The sequence below is a fragment of the Pomacea canaliculata genome, linkage group LG12 (genome assembly GCF_003073045.1).
Source record: "Pomacea canaliculata isolate SZHN2017 linkage group LG12, ASM307304v1, whole genome shotgun sequence".
In the NCBI taxonomy this organism is placed as follows: Eukaryota; Metazoa; Mollusca; class Gastropoda; order Architaenioglossa; family Ampullariidae; genus Pomacea; species Pomacea canaliculata.
In genome coordinates this window covers 19,940,087-19,963,803 of record NC_037601.1, presented here as the reverse complement: position 1 = coordinate 19,963,803, position 23,717 = coordinate 19,940,087, and the positions used below count along the sequence as shown (strand labels likewise).

Here is a 23,717-nt window from a genome sequence, read left to right as displayed (position 1 = left end):
ATTTTGAGCTTTTTTCTGTTTTTTTTCCCTTGCCTTTCAGATACTGTTCCACCTGCATTCACATCATGTCCTGGAGATGTTGTGAAGAAGACAGACCAGTTGTCAGACACTGTTTTTTGGCCAAAACCCATTGCCGAAGACAACTCTTTGTTTGTAGAGGTTGCCAGCACCCATAAAGAGGATGAAATGTTTGGTGTGGGAGTAACAATGGTGAACTACACTGCAGTTGACAAGTCTGGCAACAAGGCTGTCTGCAGTTTTTCGGTCACAATCACTCTTGGTGAGTTGAATCTAAGACGGGCAAAATCTGCTGTCCAGTACTAGAATAACAAGAAGAATCAGGATGCTTGCATAGCATGGAATCCCAGCATGTGCCAGGTTCTCAACACTCCACATTACCAGGCTATCAATATGGAATATAGCTAACAGATATTAGCAAGTCTGATATCAAAGATTGCTTTTTAAGAATTCAGTGAGCCCTCAGTTAATAATAATAATCATGAATATGTTGTATGAACATACCTTCTGATAGAGGCATTTACAAAGCGTCCACAGACAAATACTGAATATGCACATACACAAATAATACCCCCAAATGCCATAGATCTCTGCACAACGGATCAGCCACCCATAATTAACATATCTCATTCATTCAAAGACTAATAGCAACTGGGAAAAGTGGAGTGTCGCAGTTAAAGCAAGCAGACATATAGGAAAAAATTTAAATCTTTTGTCAGTTGGTTAATGGTAATGCTAAATCCAGATTTGTGGCTATTGCTTTTGCACAAGAAGATGTAGAGTGTAATGGAAGAGTCTCTGGTGGGGGAAAGATCGAGTCGAATGTGAGCTTGTGGATTGAAAGGCAACATACATATAACTTACCCACTATACCAGCTCAGGAAGGTGGTGTGATTCACCAGGTCAGGAAGGAGTGACATGCTAATACATATGCTCAAATACTCCTTTCCAACTGAAAGGGCAAAGGTAAGACTTCTGTGGGTTAAAATGTGATAAAACCAATACTTTACACTGGGTGATAGAAAAATAAAGGCAAATATTTTATCGATAGCTCCACTCTGAGGGTAAATGGTCCCATTGCCTTGATTACAATCTTAGAAAAAAACAAAGGCTAAGGGAATAAGTGCCTACAGCAAATTTGGTTCCTTACATGGCCAGGGCCTAGTGCCCATGTGTTTGTGGCCAAGGTGACCCTTCAATTGAAGGATACTAGTTTGGAGAAGAGATGGGTGCCATCACATGTACAAATCCAGCGACAGGCCATGACTAGGCAATGCAGAGAATATGCCATAACAATCAAGGGGTGCAACCCCTGCAGCAAACTCCAGGGAGGGTAGAGAGAAAATGTGCACTCGTGGGGCCATAGTAATGAAGTGAGAGCAAGTTGTTTCCCCAGGGCGAAACAGTAGCAATGGCCAACATGTTCTGGCAAAGCAGCAGCGTAAGATTCACCACTAGGTACATGTTGTACAAGTCCCTCATAGTCCCCATCCTGCTGTGAGTCGACATTAATTAAAAGGCATTCAAGCATTTGAAAACAAAACTGCCCTGAATTTCCTTCAAGGAATACAATACCAAAGATTTTGTACAGAACACGGTCACCACCTTCATGGGATGCCAGGAAATCTTTCTCACAACAATGAAATGGTGCAGGCTTTGTCCCCATTCCCAACACTTTATCTAAAACTGTTCTTCAGGGCTCCATGGAGCAAAATTTCTGCTGAAGTAGAGGAATAATTGGATAACAAACATGATGGAGTGGACTGGCTGCTCCATGCACTGCTCATGACCATACCTGTCTAGCCAGTTTTCCCCAGTAACTGGCAAGGGTGGGCCAGCTTGACTGGAAGACCAGCATACCTGGTGATCAGCTAGCACCAGTCAAGTGAAGGATGATGATGAAGAAGAAGATGCAGAAGAAGACAACCCCTGTCTTTTGTGAGGATAGACCATTGCAGAAAGGAACACAAGCAAACATAACTTATGTACATAACATTAAACATAATAAGCATGTACACTATCTAGAAGGAACTTGATAGGTGCTTGTTGTTATTGCTGGTCATGAAAAGTGTCCTTAGTTACTTCCAACTAAAAAAAAAAGTAACTAATTTCTCTCTGCAGAACAACGTTGCAACCTGCCAGCAATTATGAATGGTTTGGTACAGTGTGAACAGGAACCTGGCAAAAATGAACTGTGCCATATTGATTGTCAGAGCAATTATGTTGTCAACCCAGTAAGCATCTTCTCACGGCGCTTTAGCTGTCGAGATGGAGGAGAAGATATTATGAGGCTGACAAAATTGTTGAAGAAGCAAGATGCTTGCCTCTGTGAGTCTTTCTTCCCCTTTTGTATTTCTTCTTTTTTTAAAGTTGCTCTCTTATAATTCACATCAAAATTTCTATGATTTGTAAAATTCACCAAGAAAACATAAAAACCAAACTACTATGGATTCAGTTGATATGATAAAAATATTGTTTATAGCTGCCTCTTTTATTCATGGCCATGTAGAAGTTATTTCAATGTGGTGAGACATTTAAATCTACACCTTTTTAATCGTATTAGCAGCAATCAAGGATTATCAAGACAGAACAGCATTATTTTTGCTAACAATTTGATGGATATATCTTCTTGTGTCAAATGAATTTTTTTCCAGTAAAGACACCACCAACTATTGTCCGGCAAGAGTTTAGCTTGAGTTTTGAGGGACCCTGTCATCCCAATGATGCTACTCTTGTTGAAGAGCTGACTGTCAAGATCATTGACAAGCTGAAGGAGAAGAACTTGTGTAAGTGGGCCGACTGTGTCCATGATAACATCTCCATTCACTGTGGCCCTCCACCAGTGAAGCGCCGCATGGGTGTCCCAGACATATTTGACATGCGCTGGAATGTGACCATCCAAAGAAGGTTTGTTATTTCCTAAGTTGCATTTTTAACATATTAAGCAGTTCTTGTTTTGGATTACCAGGTTCTCAGATTATACCGTCAGATGTATTGTTTTAGCAACATTTTATGGTTTACATACAGCAGCATTTTACCTGTAACTTCTGTGTTGCTGCATAGTCAGCCAACTTGATACTGATAAGTATAATTAGAACAGTCCATATAAAGCAGGACAGTACGTGTCCTCTGCGTTTTGTCTCTTACAACCTTAACATAACTCTTGATAAGTAACCGATTCAAATGAAGACTTTTAAGATATTTGAATACAATGAAACAATGTGGTTTTCATTTACTTTATAATTACAGATGTAATGATGATTGCCAGTTAAGTGGAGTCAGATTTATACAATACATATTCCTTAACTTTCGTTTGATAAAGTGATGGATTGAGCCGTGATGAGGTGGAGTCAGTACTGCTCAGCATCAAGCTAGAGCTAATGAAGTTGGCAGCACGGCCTGTCAACCTGGGACAGCAGCAACATATCCAGACAGTTGCTAGCAGTGTGCGCAATTTTCCCTTACACTGGGGATGTCTGCCAGGGGAGATGGAATATTCTGATGGTTGTGGTAAGCTCTCTAGCTTTCTGGACAGTGTTTCATCTGGCCATGTAGATTGCAGGAAGTATTTCAGTAGAGATGTATTGACCCTAAGCTGACCTATAAAGGGCAAAACTTTTTTCAAATGATCTCTTTAATTTGTAGAGGGGTGGCTGGTAGGTCATTCGGCATAGTTTTAGCGGGTCTTTGTTTGCATGGACCTGCTGGAGCATTGTGATAAAGAGTGTTGAACAGTGATTGGCAAGGGTTGAATCTCCAAATCGCTCTGACCATACAGGAGCATTTTGGAAATTATAGAGTTACATGCAATAAAGCCAGTCATTTATGTTTGGCAGTCCAATGTCCTGCTGGAACTTTCTACAACACAACTGCAGCAAGATGTCAACTGTGTCCCCATGGTCAGTGGCAGGATGACATGAAAAAGCTGAGCTGTCATCAGTGCAGTTATGGCTACACAAAAGAAGATGGCGCTGTCAGTGAGAAAGAATGTGAGTCACTGGAGAAAGAGAAGCAACTTTATTTCATTCCACGCAAGTAGCTAGGCAACTAGGGGCTAGGTGCACTATCATACTAGCAACCAGCTAAACTGCTAATATTTTGTAAGCACTTCAGCTGACTGCTAGACATTAGTATCAAACTATAGCACAGCAACAATGCACTTAACATGACTAGACTTTTTACAAAACCAGTCTTGTTCTTATATCATTAGGACTCAATGTATGTTTAATTGAGACAGGCACTTGATGAAGGCTGTATCAAGATTTATAAATTGGAAATTTGGAGAATTTTACAGTTTTGTGACTCCAGCAAGTCAGGGGATACTAAAGTATGTACTATAAGTAAAACCAAAAATGCTAAATCATTTATATTATCTACCACCAAGTCAATCAATATTTAAATTGTTTTGATGCGAATTTCTTGATACTGTGAACTTGCAGGCATGACATTTCCCCTAATTGATGAGATGTCCAAGTTCTTGATCATCACAGCCTGCACATTTGGACTAGTCTTTCTGTGTATGGTTATCTTCATGTACCTACAGTATCAGCGCCAGCAGAGACAAGCCAAACAGCGGATGGCCCTAATGGCGAGCAATTCTCATCGCCTCCTGACACCGAATGTCTATGCCTGTCCTCCTATAGTAAAGGTAATTCTGTTATGGATACAGGTGCTTCTGTAAATGGTTTGGATGGAAATTCTTCTTTTTGACTTTCACTAAAATGGATGTTTGTCAATATCTAAAATAAATAAGTTTTTTTAATATTATGCATCAATCAAATGATATTACAGTGGAACCTCGGTTAGTGAACGCCTCGGATAGCGAATATTTCGGTTAACGAACAAAAATTTCGCAAAAAATTTGTCTCGGATAGCGAACAAAATTTCGGATAACGAACAGCCACGTGAACCTCACGTGACCGACCAGCATGTCATCATTCGCGCTCGAGGCACAGTTACAATCGGTCGTTCCTTATCTGTGCGCTTCTTCTTATTTAGTGATTGTTGTGCTTTATTTTAATAAGATAATCCTCAATCATGGCTCCAAAGAAGATTAAGAGCAATTAATAGTAGTGAGGTAAGGACAAGGAAGCGGCCAACAAATGAATTGAAAAAGGAAATGATTTCAAAGTGTGAAGTGCGTCTGTCGGATATGTGATGTCGTATTACCGAGGAGTTTTACAAAAAAGGCAGAAGGAACAGACACTGGACAGGTTTTGTCCTTTAACCTCAAAGCTACAGAAAAGAGAAGTCTCCCCCGATTTTATAATGTCACGTGCTCATGGAGGGGGAATCAGTAATTCCACCCCTTCTTCCCCACACCTGCTTCCACCCACGTCGTCAAAACGGCGAGTTTTCTGATGTTTAAATGCTTTCGTTAATGTTTTTTATGTTTATTTAACTCCATTTATATTGCATTATAACTGTTCTCATTAAAACAAATACCTATATAGCCTGTAACTTTCAAATATTAGCAAGTCAACAGGGGCTGGGAACCAATTAAATCTATATCCTTTATTTCTTATGGAAAAAATTGTTTCGGATAACGAACAGCTTTCCAGAACGGATTAAGTTCGTTAACCGAGGTTCCACTGTAAAAAGAATTAAAATCTTTCATTTCTTTTTTAACTGTGTGGAAATGACACTGTTAAAATCAGTTGATATGTAAATCATAAATATTATACATATTTATATTTATAAGTATTTAAAAAACTAGATCTCTACCTTAATACACTATCTTGCTATATAGAATTAACATGGAGGGAGGGAGAGTTGAAAATAAGTTTGCATTTATGTCATTGGCTTCACTCAGGAAGCACATTTAAAAAAAAAATTCTGCATTTCTCTTTTTATACTTTTTAATCTGTATTTATTTACCTACAGCCCCAACCAACAGACCACATACGTCGCAGTTCACTAGACTATATTGGCTGTCACGACTATGAGGACATCGATGGAGCTTCAACAGCAACAAAAGCAATGCTGCAGGCTCTTAGCAAACACTCATATGTCAACCGCAACAATTCTCTGTCTCGCTCCCCATATGCATCACATCGGGACTCTCTCAACTCTTTCAAGGGCACTGATGCATTCTTTCGCATTCCACCTTCACCCACACAAGGGACAAATTCATTTCAGACTTCAGCTGAAACGCTTCCACAGTCATCCCCAAAGGGATCTCATCGCTCCTTTCAAGTCACAAGCAATGAGGCATTTTATGGTAAACCCCCCATTTCACCAGGAATCAATAACATCAATACCTTCAAAGGTTCACCCATTTCACCTTACAAGGGGCCAAGTTCTGGACATGAAAATGGAGCTACAAACAAGTTGTCTCCAGACTCGCCAACACGAAGTCCACTCCTGCCACGAGACTCAGAAAGTTTGTACAGAATAGTTTCAAAGACTCATGGACCAGACAGCCCATATCGCCAGACAAGAGAGTCTCCCTATGGCAAGGTGATGGTCACACCCTCTCCGTTTTATCAAGAACTCCAAAAATCCTTCCGATCTGGTGCTAGCCCTTCCCACGATGGATCATTTGGCTACCCTGGAGCATCTTCTGAGCATGCTGCAAGCAGAGTTCCTGAGTCTCCTAGCAGCACAGGTCCAAGGTACCCACGTGCCACCACAGACACTCAGCACTCACTGAAAAGTATGCCAGATTCTCCAATTCACAGAACTCCCATGGCAACTGCTGATGATCCAAGCATGTTCATGTCACTTGGTGACACCCTATACAAACGACCGCCATCACCTGTTTCCCCCATGCCATCAGCTAGAATTTCCAGTGACTCTCTGCACAGATCCCCTTCAACACCCAGGGCCTCTCCCCTGTCTTCTCGGCGTCGTTTGGATGCTGCATATCGCACCCCTCCTCAAACTCGGGGTAAGCGCTCTATCACTGAGAACAGCTGTTACGAGTATGAGTAGACTTAACAGCTTCCTTACTGCTGACTACCACAGACTGACTTCAGCAAGGTGGTCTACTTACTACATTAATGGTCAGTGTTTGTCAATCTGTGACATTTAAAAAGGTTTGGCCATTGAGGATTTACCTGTGTTCAAGACCAGCATTCACCTGCTGTGGCCCCCAAGCTGTCTATGCTTTCAGATGATTACTGTTTTCCTGTCTTATGCAACCACCAAAAAAAGTAACTGAGGAATGCTGATCAGAATGGAAATAGCAATTTATCATCATAAATTTCCTCGTGATGGCAGTGTGATTTGGCATAATGCTGTTTTCTAGAAGTGTGAAACAAGGACTGTGGGTAATCTGGTTTGTGTGTGCTTTGTTGCTTGATTGATTGGTGTCTTGGTGGTTTGTTTGAAGGTCTGCTCCTTTAAGGTATCCCCTCATAAGATTCCTGATAATACTTTATGATATTTCAGAATAATTTTGTTTTGTCTGTATCTACTACTAGAACCTGTATATGAAATGTTGACAGAGCCTTGATTTGTGTCTTCTTGTATATAATTGAATTATGAGTAAATTTATTTGACTTATTATTTTTATCACAGTTACAGTTTTTAATGATATTTTTTATATATGTCAATTTTCAAATAAATGATGTCATTATATTTCATTCATTGAATGGACATATTTCATTTTCCTTGTCTCATCGTCTACAACCCTCTATCTGGTTTGTCACATCTTCCAATGCCAAAAAAAAAACCCATTACATCCTACTTACAAGTTGCTTCTGATGTGTTACATGATTTGTCTCATTTCCATCATTTTGTGATTTATAAGATTTTGAAAAAAATGGCACAATATTTATAAACTGCATTTTAATTCTGAGCAGGAGTAAGTCTTGGTATTCCTACATTTTCATTCAGCCTGTTTTCATAGAGGAGGTTCTCATGGCTGTGCAGTTACCTTGTTAGAATTGTTTCAAGAAGGAAGCAAAGCAAGATGCATTGTTAAGATTGCTAAGAGGTTAAGTTGAATGACCATCAAGGCTAAGTAGCCACTCAGACTAATGTCAGATAAAGAACGTGTTCAAAAACTTGGTAATCCTTTCACGAAAGCAAACTGCATGGTATACATAGCACATTGTGTGCACATTGACTGTTGCATAAGAAAGGAAAACTCTATATTAAGAAAATGACTTGCAGATATTGCTGCAAGATCAAGAGTTTATTGGTGCAAAAAAAATAACCAAGGCTGATCAAGTTTTTCCATTCCCCCATCTGCAGCTAGCCATTAAATGATTTTTGATGTCCACAAGTCTCTGTACAGTTCCTTTCTTTACTCTCTCTTACATTTATTAAGTGTTGTTCTGTCTTGCTTGCCTTTCATTTTGGCCTGTAAGCAACACTGGTCATCACATTCATCTCTTCTGCAGCTTTCTAGTGGCTCGTTCAGAATAAGACAAAGGAGCTTAGATTTTGCTGTATAGTTGTTTTTCTCACTTTTAGACTTGGGGAAGCAGATAGCAGAGTGGCAACAGAAGTGGTGTCTGAACTGAGGTGTTCCAGTTCAAAACCCATGATGAAAACAAGCTGTGCTATGGGAAATGGGTAGCTGACTCCATAGAGGTTTGGGGAAGGTTAGGCAGTTACTTGGAAAAGGTTAGGGGATGATCTTTACCAACGATTTTAGACTTAGTCATTGACACATTTTTTCCATCACTGAAATACTGCTCTAGCATTTCCCTTCTTTTGCATATTAGTGTATAAACATTTAATACTTAATTGAAGTTTACAGGGTGGTTTTGTTTTGGTTATTTGGTGGAGTTGTGGGAAAGATCAGTTCCAGGACTACCTATTCATGCATAAATTAACTCTTCTTGGTTTCCGATTTTAGTTTATAAATATTGCCATCGCTAGTTACTGTTGTTAATTTATCATTTGTGAATTACTTGTCCATAAATAGATCTAAGTCTGAACTGAGGGGATAGATTTTTAAAAAATGATTTGCATTGCATACTAATTATGACTATCACGGAAGCATATTCTTACAGCAAGCTTTATTTTCTGATCAGCATGGCTCAGTTAATGTGCATGGTTTGTACTAGTACTATAAAATGTCAGCTTTCTCCTAATAGTTTTTTTTTAAATCGAAGTTAATATTCAATAGATACCAACTTTTTTCAAAAAGTAATTTGCATGGGTCACAAAAATAGTATAGAAAATGTTTGTGCATAAAATTTAATCACAGTTTATTATTTTATACATAATTATGCATAGACAGTGGCACGATTTGTCATCATGTAAAACAAGTATTCTTCATAATTGCTGTTGCTAGAGAAGCCAAATCAAAAATGCTTCCAATGTGCAATAACTTTTGTAGATTTTTATAAAGTTAAGAAACATCCAACTGTCATGGTAGCTATGCTCAGGTAGAACACATTTCCTTTTATCTGTCATAATCACTGTAGCACAACAATGTCAAAAGTCTTTTATCTATCATAATCATTTTAGTGCAACAATGTAAAAGTCTTTAAACTTATTGACTTTTGAATGCTCATCATCATCCTTATCACTTGATAAAGTACAAAAATGTTTTTGTAACTATAAATGTTTCATATAAGGTCATCCATTAACATCTCCATGATGCTGACATCTTCACATTTTTGTCATTTTCATCATTACAGATAGTGAAGCAGAGACCAGATAAGTAGCTGTAGCATCATTCCATTTGTTGTTCAACTGTATGGTAGCTGAGTTAAACTACTTGGGTGATTACTATGCAAAAAAAAAAAATCAACAAAAAACTATAAAAAAAAACAACAGACCTACCATTTGCCTGAGTTAACTGCTGATTTTTTTCATTGTCATATCAGCAGCAGAAATAAATATGCATTGTCTAAAATAGCCTTTTTCTAAAATTATCAGCCTTCATGTCTCTTTAAAGCCTTTTGAACATGTTTTAAAATATCTTTGGATTGTTGTTGCTTGCGGCTTTTTTGACAGAAGAGCAATATTATAGTTTCTTTCTTTTTGCCCCAGGATAAAGAGCTTAATTTTTCATGTAGAAATTTTATCTGACAAGTGTAGCTGACATTATGACCAACTGTTTAACCTATATTGACTGCCCCATACACCACTGGCTTACTCCTTGCATTGCAAAGTAGTTTCAAAGTTTTTCCTGGAAAGAAAGTTTTGTTGCATGAGCCTGAATTCGAATGTCAGAGGTATCTGAACATTCGGGCCCAAGACGTCAATATCTTCAGGAGCAAGATATGTCTGGGCAGCAGTGATAATGATCAAATGTGAAACAGTAGATAAGTGCAATGGTCGTCACAGTCGGTCTTCAAAGGATCGAAAGAATATGATGAGAGTATTAAAGGTATTTTGCCCATGTGTTGACATCTCTTCTTTGTGATCTTTATCAGATTGTGCAGTCTTGTATACCAATGCTAACGTGGCTTTGACAAATGTAGTCAAGACTTCTTTGATGGGACACTTTATGTTTACTTTTTGAAAATCGATATATTCTATCACTTCTTCCTGTTTGTGGCTAAAGCTATTTCCTAATTAATTTTTTTTTTTTTTTTACTTACCATGCCAGATAGTTTTGTGAAATGTTTGTTTAAGACTGAAACTGGGTTTATAATCCTTATTTCTAAAGATCACCTTGAATGACCAGCTGCCCACATAATGTGAGAGCTCTTCTTCTCAAACACTGGTGTCAGATGTCTTAGAGGCCATCATTATTTAATGTTGGTAATTATTTTAAGTCTAAGCTGACTTGTGCTGAATGGCATGACTAAATTGACAACAGTATCTGTGTGTTGGCATTAATGTCACATTCAAATACAAGTGATGATGCTGAGCTCTACAAATGCTTATTATTATTAAGTACACTACTGCAAGGCATTTGATTATGGAGGATATATACTATAAAGCCAGTCATTTAGCTAGGCTATAAATATCATAGTTTGTTACTTTACCAGTCTTAAAATGGTCACAAGGGTTACAAAAACGGTGATATTCGGTATTTGTACAAATACAAAAAGGTCAAGAAACATCGTTCATCTTTCTCACCACAAAACATTATGGTTGCATTGGCAGCCAGTCTTAAATTTTTCTGGCAGTTGCTTAGCAGCAATGATTAAAACTTGTTGAGAGCATTTTCCAGTCTTCAGTAGATACAGTGTTTAGCATAAACAGAAGTTTAAGGGCTGCTGTTACAAGGTTGGAAAACCTGAGAATTGAAACTTTTGAAATCATCTTTAGTATTAAGCCAAATAGTGGAGGGGTCGAATGAAAGATGATATGTGTATCCATCTAGATTATCACAGCTTAGGCAGTACAAGAGAATGTTTAGAGATAATAGTGCATCCATCATTTTTGTTTTTAAAGAAAAGAAAAAGTTTAGGCAGTTGCTTTAACCCTTTAAGCTGCAGTTGATATCCATATGACTTCTAATTGTAATGCACAACTGTTGTTGAGATTTACAAAGGCCAGCATTTAATATTGGATCAGTGCTCACATTTTGTGTGTACCCTGTTTGGTATGTACGAGGTGCATTTATTTGTACAGTTTCTTGATAAGTATATAAGCATTTATACAGTTTGTGTACATTCATTTCAGCAAGTGCACTATATGTGTGTATATATATATTAAGTGTGCAACACTAATTTTTGTGCTTCTTCAATGCAAAATTTTCATCATCTCCTGATCCTATACTTGAAATTTTAAGTGTCCTGTGAGAAACTTGGACAAACATAAAAATTACAAGTCCAAAGTGCTGTTCATGTTTGTCTTTAGCAATTTAACAATAATCGGTATCTGGGATAAAGACTAAATGTTATCAATTTGAATAAGGATATCTTAATCCTGAAACTTTTGGCCCTTGATGTTTACATTTTGCAAGTTAGATAAAAAATGAACCAGTTACTCTTTATTCACGATGACACTAGTAGCCGTGTAAGCTTTAAAAAAAAAAACCTGCTGAATAGTTCCATACAAAGATGAGACTTTGGTGTACTAGTCTATTGGTATCACCTTTTTTTTTTTTTTTTTTTTTTAATCAAGAAAAGACAGAAAAAGTTATTGTTCTAATGCAGTATAACATATTTTTCCATCAAGATAAGGCAGTAAGAATTACTTTTCTAATGATATTCAAAACCAGTGCTTCCATGCCATTGTTTAATCAAGTCTTATTATTACTACATATATTTTAATTCTTCAAATCTACAAGTACAATAATTGAAAGCAAAGGCAAATGCAACTCTTTTTCAAATGACATTTTTTTCAGTCATAGTGTATTTATTTGAAAATGTATATGGTAGGAACCCTTCCATTTCCTGGAAATAAATTTTGCAGAATTAATAATACTTTAAGCCGATAAACTGGAGACTCTAAAATCTTTTTAAATACTTTGGTATTCAATACTCTCTGTCTTATTAATCCAAACTGTCAGTCTTCGCTGAGCACATTATGTGCTTTCTTAATTTAGCATAATCTGTGGCCAAAATGTGTGGTATGGTTCTGTCAGCATTTCTATATCCTAAGTCTAAGGATCTAGTATTATGCAGCATCCTTTCAAATCTTAGTGCATTAATCTTTGGGGGATTTTTATGGTGTAGGGGCTGATGGTGGCTTTGTGCAAAAAATGTACAGAAGCAAGGCAGACTATTTGAAGAGGATTTTCGTATTCACTGCAAGTTCTGGAACCTATGCAGTGTGCACACCAATGTGTTCAGTTAATGACTTCATGAGACGTGGCTGTTGAACCACCAATTTTCATTTAAATTAGCCAGCAGAAAGAACTGCTTTGAATTTCTGATATAGCTCTTCTTGTCTCCTTCATTCTAAATGTTGGAGTATTTAATTTTAACATGCTTAGACATGTTTATTTACGAGTGTTGCTTTCTGGTTTAGAAAACATTTCATTGTAGTTGAATTTTGATGGCAAGAACCATGCAGTTTATTGCTTTTATACTCATTGGGGTTTTATGTGAAAGTTGCATCACTGTTTTGCTTTGCATAGGTGATGGGTGGAATATTTTATGCAAATTTCCATGAACAGTACTGCAATGTTGGTTAGTTTTCAGCTATGTTTCTTCAGTAAACATGGTTTATGAAAACAGATTAGTGTTTTCAAATCTCTGTGAGCCTTATCTTAAATGATAATGTAGAAGAGACAACAATAGAAAGGGAATGTTTATGTCTTAGCTATTGACCTGCAGAAAAATTTTAGCTGTTTTGTTATCTTACTTTTTAATAAGTCATTAAATATATGTAGTTCGCTCTTTTCTTTATTTTAACTTTCTTAATCATATGTGTTGTTTATGTTTAATTCTTCCTTACAGTTTGCACTTTACAAATTTGAACCTCTTCATTGCTCTATAGCTCAACTGCGTCAATACACCCATGTTGAATGAGTTATAGCTCAATTGCCTTGATACATCCATATTTTGAGTTAAGAGCCTTTTATGTTTGTTTCTAAATTAGCTCCTACTTCATAAAGTAATAATACAGATTTTCTCCTAAAGGCTCCTCATGATCAGTTGCAGTACTGTTGTTCATGGCATTTGTCTGTAGATGTGCCCGTAAAAGCCAGCAAATAAAGGTGGCCACAGCAAACTGTTCTTTGTTTGTTTGAAGTCCACTGCATGCATATAGTTATGGGTGAGTGATAAAGACTGTCACATAGCTAAAACTGATAACAGGTCCAAAGTTAGATAATGTCGCAGTCATAACAAAGCAAACTAAAAAGTGAGAAGAAAACAAACCAGAGAGACACTGGCAACAGTTAGCAAACTAAAGACATTGGATCAAGACATGACCAAATGTATTTGAAAGCAAAGTTATCACAAAATATTAACATAATAACCATACAATGCACAAAGCAGTAATGGCATACTACAAAAGCTTTACACGTGTAAGGTCCAGACGGTGGCAATATTTCGGTATATCCAATGGAAGCCATTACTAATGTTGCACCTCCTGTTTCCACTGCATAAAATAATGCTAAGTGAGTATTTTGCTTGAGCTTGCAACCAGCACAGATAAACAAGCTTACATCACAAGAACTATTTATATACATGCTCCATGCTATGTCATTTCTAACAAAACAGGAAAAAAAATGTAGCAAAGCTTTATGGCCAAAATGTTGTCTCTAGCTTGATTTGATTTATTTAGTCAGGTTTCTTCCCAGATATTATCACAAATAGATCAATATAAGTAGAATATTATTTCGAGTGGTTTTTGGATAACAGCTTGATGTCTTTGCTAGGCAGTAGTAATCTCATATGTAAACACCTGAATCTGAATCAATTAAAAAAATAAAATTGTTGCTCTCCTCCAAGTAGATGATTATCACCAATAAATCAGCTCATATTAAAGAATGAGTCTAGAGTCTCTGTGTAACCCAACAAACTATTCACCCCTGCTGCCAATTCATTTTTCAAAATTAGATGGTGAATGCTATTTAAGATAAACATGCACATTTAACTCTCATAGCCAAAGAAATTGACACAAAAAAGCAATAAAGAGTATGTCTAAAATGGTGTCAAGATAAAACATTTAAGCCTAAAGACTAGAGATTAAAAATAACAAAAGTCCTGTACTGGAGAACAAAGGTCTTTGAAGCTGTGATCAATCAAATGACCGATCCAAGAACTGAAGATATTGCTGGGAAATAATCCAGTGACTTGTGACATCAAATCTACAATTCTAGAAATGATTCAGATTTGTTGGGATCCATAAAATTTTAAGAACAGAAACTAGCCTGCAATTACAAAGCTAGGGGAAAACAAGACTGAAACACACTTCTCAAAAGAAAAAGGCTTTCATCTGCTAATAAGGTTCATTGTTTAAATAACCTGTTTAACAGACAGCTCTTTACATGTGTTTCAGTATTGTTCCTTTACTGAAAACTACTACTATATTGGCATAATTTATACAACATGAATTGACTCCAAGATTTGTCATGTATTGCTGTTTACACTATATCAGTAGCTCATGACTAGTTCAAGGGAGATTATGATATATACATCATTTCTTGCCAATTAAGGACTTTTTTGTACTTAGTGCTGGTAATATCATTGAGTTTTTGCTTTCAACTGTTTCCTGCTAATTATTACATTCCAGTATTATTCCTTGAACATCTGAATGTTTGCTGCTCAGTTTTTCCAGGTGCCACTTAAACACACTTGCCAAAGAAAATGCAATGCATTTATAGTACATGTATTAAATGCATGTGTGTTAAACTTAAGTGGAAAGCAAAGAACACAATGGACATCAAGAGTGAATTTTTTACTTATATCGGCAAAGGAACAGTCACAAAAAAATTAAACAAACTGTAGATAACCTGCCCTTTATTAATGGCAACCAAGTCAAAGAAACTGTGCAAAATGCTTGTCTTGAACCATTATTATTTTAAAGAAAATGTCTCTGTTAATACCATTATCATAATTTTCCGACTAGCCATGTACAAAAATAAATTAGCTCTCTCCTTTCTACTTAAAAAAGACAAAACTGAGCCTCTCAATCCATGAAACACAGCATCCTGATCTAGTAGTAAATGAAATAATCTCATGCTGTGCTCAGGCTGTAATTTTAGGATTTTATGCAATGTCCGTCATTCTGTAGTTACCACAGAAGTGTGATCAAGGACTGGGTAAGCATATGCATATAATTCATTCTTTTGGACAAAACCCTATGCTATAACTATTTTTTTTATCTACGCAAACATTCTAAAACAGATTTACATATTTTAACATTTTCAAGATCTGGATTTCATTTGTGATTCTTTTCTTACCCTGATTGTGCAATCCACCCCTGAAAGCAAGAAACTGAGAAAAAAACACCTTATATTCAGTCAATTTTTAATCAGTAATGGAAACATTTTGAGAGGTCTGTGAGTGTAAACTTATCAAATTATCTGGGCCCTCGCAGACATCAAGAATGTTGAAAGATGTTTGTGTCTGCATATCTGTGAACTGTGAAAAGAACTGACTGTTGTCATCCTCTGTCGTGATCTGATCACAGGTTTGTGTCTCTGTGGTTATAAGACTTGCCCCACCAAAAGGTGCTAGGCTTCCTGCCTCTGCTGTCTGCTGAAATAAAGGATCTGTCATTACAGTTTGTGTTTGAATATCTGCCAGTCCAAAGCTTCTTTCAAAGATGTCTTCTTCGGTGGTTTGTGTCTCCATGTTGGTCATCAAGAAGTCAAGAAGATCATCTGCTGTTTGTGTGTGCATGTCTGTGGCAAGTATGGAAGCCCTGTCTACCTTCATAATGTTGGGAACTGCTGGCAACATTAGCGCTCTGTGAGAGTGGCCAGGTGACAAACTGTCATCCTCTGAAAATTCATTTATGGACACCTGATTCCCAAGAGTTGAGCATTGCTGAGGTGATGAATCTGGAGAAAGTTGATATAATGATGGCAAATTAATTGTACCACAGAAAGTTTTGGTATTTATGGCATCCACATTGTCAGTGACACCAGCATCTGCCTTGAAATTCACTGATGATGGTTGAGATGTCTGTGCATGAGTGCCGGCAAGTAAAGTGTCCACAGCCAAGCTGCAGCCTGCAGCACCCCTGTAACTGATGAGACCTGGAGACAGTTGATGGTTAGTCTGTGTGTGAATATCAGCCACTGTCATATGTGTCCCTATACCACAGTCTACAAAAGTTGCATCTGTAGAAGATGCTACACTTTCAACAGAGGACTGCACAGTCTGTATATCAGTGTCAGCACTAAAGATGCTGGAGTATCCCAAAGACTCAAATGGTAGGTCAGCGCTTAGGTCCCCCAATAAGCAGTCCAGTTCGCAGCTTCCAGTCTGAACACCTAGATCTGCCGTACACACATCTAGAAAGCTGTCCTGTGTTTGGACCCCAAAGTCTGAGGTGCATGCCAGTAGAAAATCCTCTTGTGTCTGCACTCCCAGCTCAGAAGTGCAGTTTGGTATTAGGCTGTCATAATCCACCTGCATACCTGTGTCTGTGGTCAGGTTTTGAGATGGTGGAGAGGATGCAAGCAAGTCATCAAAATTATTTAGATCTGTGTGAGGCACATCACAACTGGCACATTCTATGCTGGACGATTTCTGTGCCAAAGAAAAGCTATCACTTTCTGAGTCTTTCAATGATGCCGTTTGCAAGTTGTTCAATGTCCCATTATCCATCATGCTTGTTGTGACAGCCCCTGGCAGTAAATCACTTTCTTCCTCTGAAGCAAGTGGCACTGACATAGTCTGTGTGCTATCTGAGAAGCCACTCAAATTCAGAAAAGATGTTGATAAAAGAGGGTCTGTGTTTGATCCCGTCAAGATATATGGTTTCAACGTCTTTTCTGACTGATCTCCATCGACGCAGCTTGAAAACATTTTATTTGAGATTCTACTAGTCTGTGTATCAGGTGAAGGAATGTTTGCATCTTGGCCTGGTGAGAATTTGGTTTGTGAGGCAATTGTCACAAGCTCTGGGAATGCATCACTCGGAGTTGTCTCTTCAGCACCTGTGGAGGGTAGATCTAAGTTCCACATCAGATTCTGCATGTCAGATTCTTCAAAGTATGGACTGTCCAAACTGCCCACAGTAGTGTTACTTGTTCCCCGCTTCAGTTTTTTATCTGGATGTGCTCCTCGTGTCTGCGTCTCAGCAGATGTCAAGATTCTCCTCTTGCAAGACTGTGTACTCATTTTTCTTCCATTTCTCAAAGCCTGTCCAAAGACATGAGAAGGTTCTGGTAATGAATTGGTGTTGCTTTCACTATTTGTCTGCGTCTGAGCCATGACTTTGCAATGTTTTTGCGGAGGAAGAAAACAGACAGATGTCTGCATACCTGTGGTTGAGGTGCTGTCAAATGCCTTGTTAGTGTCGATGCTGTTTGTTGAAGTGCCAGCTCCAGCTAAAAGAATTACAGGAAGAGAAACTTGTACTGCAGAGGAGCTGGATGTGCTAGCTGAATTTAAGAATTTGGGCAAACTGTATGAGTGGACAGGCAACTGTCCTGCAGCACTGTCTGGTCCACTGACATTCTTTCCTACGCTAACAGTAGAGGTGGTTTCTGCTCCCATGTTTATGTTTTCATCTTCAGCAGTCTGCACAGCAACAGCAGTCATGATGGGATTAAAATTTATTTGAACACCATTGCTGACAAGCGTCAAAGATGCTTGCGTCCCAGTGCTCTCAACTTGCACCATTTTCCTAGATGGTAAAATGCAAGCTTCTTTTCTTGTTACCTGGGTGCCATTGCTGACCATGTTCACTGAAACCTGTGTACCAGTGTTTGAAATTTGCAAGTTACCCCAACTTCTCAACCCAGCCGACACCTGTGTGGACATGTTGGTGACGGCTACATGCCTTTCTGGGTATGTCACAAGCAAATCACCTACCATTGTCTCTCCAGCTTGCGATCCTTTGCTTACTCCTTCCTTCACAAGGCGCTGCAGACGTGGTGCAGGGTCTTGTATATCTGTCTGGATCTGGGCTGAAATCTGTCGTGGAGAGCTCGGGCCACATACTGCATCTCTCATCTCAACCCTTGGGCCTACAAAAGGCAAAATGGTTGCTGTGCTGATTGTAACCTTAGGAAGGATGGGTCTAGGACTGGATGTCTTTGGAGAAAAACTACTGCTGCTGCTTTTGGTGTTGGTCCCTTTGATTTTTGCTGGTGATGGCTGTGATGCTTTGTATGTTTTCAAGGTTTTCTCGCTGTGAACAGCAACTCTGTTGTCTGAGCACAATCCATTCTCTTGTAAAACCTGATCTGGTAGGAGATTCTTACTGTCAGCACCACTGCTTGTCCTAGCACTGGACACAAACAATATGAATGTCTACCATCAGCCATGCTATAGACAATTTTTCTCAGGCAATCAAAGCAAAGAAAAGGCAAAATTAAGAGTTTTTAAAACAAAATCTAAGAAGAAGAATAGGATTTATTAAGTACATTTTCACTTGTGAAGGCCAGCTCAATGCACTGTGTGAACTAAAATTGATAAACTATGAAGCATATAATTAAAAACATATGCAACAGCATACATGTCATAACAATGGAAAACAAAACAAGAAAGTAGAGAATGAAGTGAAGAGAAAGCAGAAGAGTTTTCTAGTTGCAACCCAAAATCTTTTGACTGTCAGTACTTTAGATTCATATTCAGTAAACACCCAAAAGAATTTTCGTCACGAAGAGATGTTTGAAAAGGAAACAAAATGAAAGACTTCTAAAGTACTTGAAGCTTAAATAGTCCTCCTAAAGGTCGAAAAGTTTTATTCAGCCAGAAATAAGTATATGCATTAATGTCATCATCTGTACTCTCTTACATAGTCCTCCCTGGAGGAAGTGGGTGCTCCTTTCTCCTACAGTGGACAAGGAGAGCTTGTCGGCTTGGGTAGCAGGCAGCACAGGCAGAACAGGCAAACTTTGTCCCACAGTCAGCCTCATGTCGTCTCCAGTCTCTCTCAATGCCAAACTTCTTTCCACACTTGCTGCATTCATGGCATTTCTCCCAGTGCTGGCTTGCATAATGCTTATGGCAACATAAACAGATTAAAATGAACACACCAAAATAGTTGGGAAAATGCACACTAATTTTAAATAATTAAAAAAAATACTGAAAGCCTTAAAAAAATGTGTAACACCCTTACCCTCCTACCTTCCATAAACCTCCCTAGATTACTGAACCATTGCACACATCATAACATTTTGTCTCTGTCCAGCCACACTAAGTAATGAAATATACTAAACACATCTAAATGAATAAATCCATGTATTGACTTCCCTTGTGAGGATTTTTACTGAAAAATTGGTACATGCTGTTTAAATTCAGCAATGTGCTACATATTTCAATGGTTAAGCAACTCACAGCCTTTATATTTTCCCATGTGTTGAAAAAACGTCCTGATGCTGGATTGTAAACACACTTCTCTTCTGGACAGTAAAACTGGAAAGTCCTTCCCTTCTTCTACATTTGGGGAAAAAATTAAAATAAGATGCTGCTGAAAACAACTGAAATTAAAGACAAGATGCATTTGCAGACAGTGAAACATGTTTGATAAGAGTGTGAATGTGATAACAAAGCATCACATGAAAGTGACGACAGAAAATAAAGTTTTACTGAATAAGAATGGTGGAATAGACCAGTCACTATAATTTCTCAGTCCAGTTCAAAGCCTAAACCTTTCCAGGAATAAATTTTCTACTAACCCTTCCACCCGTCCAGCTGAGTTCTGGATGGCAGCTGTCAGTGTGCTGTGTAAGTCCACCAAGGGTCTTCATTCTCTGATGGCATCCTGGTACTTTACAGATGTACCCTTCACTACAATTTGCTGGTTTTCGGCCAAGCTCCTCTGCTGTTGGACACACTTTAACTACAGACACATCTGTATCATTTGACTTTTGGGTTGAGTCATTTGTTTTTGCCATACTGTCCATGGAAGTTTTTATTATCTTTTACATCAGTCACTCACACAGTTTCATTTTTGTCTTGTAAACCGCTTCGTTTTGCGCCCGTTCTCCAGTTCCATACGTATAATGTGTTGATATATCCTGGAGTAGCGAGCTGCATTTTCTTGCTCTAAAATCTGTTCCACGGGCCCTTGTTCAAGTCATTTGGTTCGTTGAGTAGACCTCTCACAGCCGCTGCTGATGTCGTAGTCAGATCGATCGACCTCAACTACCTTTTCAATTTAATATTTAGACTTAGTTCACTAAGTTCACTTACTTCTCATCTTCAATGATACGCATAAAACTATTCACCCAAGATGTTTCCACGGCAAAGTTACGATTACGCACTATTTAAATGCATTTTTTTGGTGCTCAGTCCAGTACTGCTGAGATAAGAACAGCATGACCAGGATCAAAAGTTTATGTAGTCATAAATATTCAAAACGTCTTATAACTAACTGATTATGACTACACCCAGTTAATAGATTCATGTCACGTATTTAAAATGATACGTCTGTTGTCATTTATGATTATGTCGAGGAATTAGAATAGCCTCCCTTGCCTTAGTATTGTAGGGAGGTGTCCGTGATTTAGAATCTACTGTAGACAATTTTATACCGCTTTCCGCGAAGTTTTTATTGTCAGTGTATTTATTGTCTAAAATCTTTTATTATAATATTAAGATTTCAGCAATAAAGGAATGTATGTCTTCGGTTGTTCCAGAAATACTCATAACTGAAGAAATAAAAATTGAGTGGAAAAAGGGTCCCAACTATTCTATTAGCATTATCTCCTCATTGTTGTGTAAACGTTCAGAAAACTAGTGTCTGCTTGTATGTATTCTGTCCTGTTTAACCATGTCCGCGGGTACAGTAAAACACTGGAGAGAGGCAGCAACCCTCATGCTAGTTCATTGCCGGACAAGATTTACACCAAAAAGAAGTCCAGTTGAAAATATTTGTGAGAGTTCCGACGCCGTTCGAAAGCAGACGATAAATTCCTCCACAGAAGACTTGGAAATCTTGGTTTTAAAAAGAAGTAGCCAGTCTTCTTTTATGCCTGACTTTTACGTATTTCCAGGAGGTGCTGCAGCCAATGCAGATTTTAGTGAAAAGTGGTTAGACGTTTTTGGTATTGCTAGCCAAAAAGCTAGAGATAATCTTTTCGGTTTTGCAAGGACAAAGTCCAACAATTCCCCAATGTTCAGTCGCCGTCGAGACCCAGAGTTTTCGTCAATTCCAAGTGAGATTGCTTTTAGAATATGCGCCATAAGAGAGACATTCGAAGAGTCGGGAGTGCTTATTGCTCGTTCAACAAAATCCCTTCATGTAGTCGAGAGTCCCTGGTCCATTTTGAGGGCCAACAAGGAGCATTGTGCAGTGTATCACTCTGAGAAAGATACGACCAAACTAGTAGAATGGCGCCAGAGAGTAACGGCAGATCCCATGCAGTTTTTAGGTTTATGCAGCGATCTCGGTATTGTGCCCGACGTTTGGTCATTATATGATTGGTCTAACTGGCTAACACCGCCTGTACCTGGGAATATAAAGAAAAAGTGGACAAGGTTTGACACAGCGTTTTACCTGTGTTGTTTAAAAGATCTTCCTTGTGTAGCCGAGGATGCAAGCGAAACTGTCCATCACAAGGTATGGCTGGTTTGGAAGAAAGTTCCTTTAAATTTTGCTGTGAATCTGCATATGAATGGGTCTTTAGAGGAGGGATGAACAGTTAGGTTTGCTTGCTCAGTCTTTTCTACTGAAGGGAGACATGCTTGGACATTCACTGAACATTCCATGAATAGCCTCATGGGTTAGAAATAACAAGATTTTTATGCAGAATTCATGCACTTTCAAAGTTAACACCACACTTGAGTGGCTTGTCTCAAGTATCAAGTTTAAATAACCAACTCAAAAATAAGAAATATATACAGCAAAGACACTGGAGTAGAAAAACTGCCCACATTTTAAAGAAATTTATTGCTTCCCTTCGGTTTTCAAATTTCATAGAAAAGGCAGTTTCACTGTTTACTTTCATCTGTTTATGTTGCTTATTGGGTCTTTTCTTTTTCTCCTGTACAGTGGGTTACTCCAAATGAGATTCTTCAGGATTGTCAGCAGGGTAAAGCAGATTTTGCGCCACCACAAGTGTATGAAATGTCACGTCTGTGCAATTTCACCTCCACACACCAGCTGCTACATTTCATAAATGAAAGGACTGGACAGCCCATGGAGCAAATGATGCCTGTTCTAGTCAACTGTGCTGATGCAAAGCTTTATATTTTGCCTGGTTTGTTTAATTTTGTTTTTTTAACTTGTCTCTTAGTATGATTTTTTTTTAATTATCAGATGCCAACATTTTCATGGAGTGCTGATAAATAAAGTAACAAAGAACTAGGCAGAGTAAGAGAGTGTAAAGATAAAAGCCCAAGCTGCATTCAATGTATAGTGTAAATGCTAATTAGTGGAATAGATTTGTAGAGAGTATATGCAAGCTAATGGAATGTATCTCCTGTCTTTTCCCCTAAAATTGTTTTGCTATATCTATCACCTTTATTATTTTTTATTATGATAGATGATATAGATGATATAGATGATACCAACTGTATTCACAGGTGACACCTTGTACCCATCGCAGCCTGATTACACAGATGGCAGCAAGATACCAGTATTTAGCCAAACACTGGAAGAGCTGACAAAAATATCTTCTAGAAAACATCGATGTATAGTTGTCCCATTATCAAAAACACCAGAGGCTCCACAGAGAGTTCTGCTCAAATTGGAATGCAACATAACACCACCACACAACCATGTAAAACCTGTGGTGATGGATGTCCAACCCAATTAGGAGAAAGTATACTTAACTGTGGATATATATTACGGATGTCAGCAGTCAGTTTGTGGACATTAAACTGCACAGAACGCCCAGGTCACTTTTCTCAGAAAATTGCATGCAGAATATACTTACAAAAAAGGAAACAAATTCAGTAAAGGCAATGTCTTCCTGTATCAATTCATTCCCTTTGAACTGAAGTGTAAGCATGTTGGTTGCTCATTTTAACTGAATTGTACATTATGTGTAAAATATGTAAGTACACGTATTTATATTTATTCGGAGTGTGAGATTTATGTTTCACAATCTACTTTTCCAAACATCATGATTATGAATTTTAGATCTACTTATTTATCATCTGTCACTTAAAAGAATGTGGAAAAAAAAGTAAGTGGTGACCTAATCATTTTATTACCTAAGAAATGCTCTTTCAAATCTATGTAAATTATGTTTTCCTCTATTGTAGATTTGAGATGAAGGTTCTTAAACGTGTGCTTCTGTATGGCATGTTACC

At 38.0% G+C, this 23,717-nt stretch overlaps 3 protein-coding genes across 3 annotated transcripts in view; 2 read left to right on the top strand and 1 right to left on the bottom strand.

The window, feature by feature from the left end:
• Positions 1–13,562, top strand: part of LOC112576674 — a 54,159-nt gene extending 40,597 nt beyond the window's left edge. Inside the window, exons 23-29 of the mRNA XM_025259305.1 lie at positions 41–280; positions 2,140–2,346; positions 2,673–2,925; positions 3,341–3,528; positions 3,855–4,007; positions 4,458–4,666; positions 5,902–13,562. Coding sequence (XP_025115090.1) covers positions 41–280; positions 2,140–2,346; positions 2,673–2,925; positions 3,341–3,528; positions 3,855–4,007; positions 4,458–4,666; positions 5,902–6,951 — 2,300 coding nt within the window. The 3' untranslated portion in view covers positions 6,952–13,562. The remainder of the gene's footprint in view (positions 1–40; positions 281–2,139; positions 2,347–2,672; positions 2,926–3,340; positions 3,529–3,854; positions 4,008–4,457; positions 4,667–5,901) is intronic.
• Positions 13,563–13,748: 186 nt separating this feature from the next.
• On the bottom strand, positions 13,749–20,922 carry LOC112576675 (serine-rich adhesin for platelets-like). Its single transcript, XM_025259306.1, has 4 exons — positions 20,135–20,922; positions 19,794–19,892; positions 19,252–19,457; positions 13,749–18,741 (listed from the first exon to the last, which is right to left on the bottom strand). Exons 1-4 carry the CDS (start codon positions 20,360–20,362, stop codon positions 15,804–15,806), a joined length of 3,471 nt encoding a protein of 1,156 aa, XP_025115091.1. The 5' UTR covers positions 20,363–20,922; the 3' UTR covers positions 13,749–15,803.
• Positions 20,923–21,144: 222 nt separating this feature from the next.
• LOC112553448 (nucleoside diphosphate-linked moiety X motif 19-like) lies at positions 21,145–23,685 on the top strand. Its single transcript, XM_025220668.1, has 3 exons — positions 21,145–22,020; positions 22,453–22,660; positions 22,986–23,685. Exons 1-3 carry the CDS (start codon positions 21,232–21,234, stop codon positions 23,216–23,218), a joined length of 1,230 nt encoding a protein of 409 aa, XP_025076453.1. The 5' UTR covers positions 21,145–21,231; the 3' UTR covers positions 23,219–23,685.
• Positions 23,686–23,717: the final 32 nt, after the last annotated feature.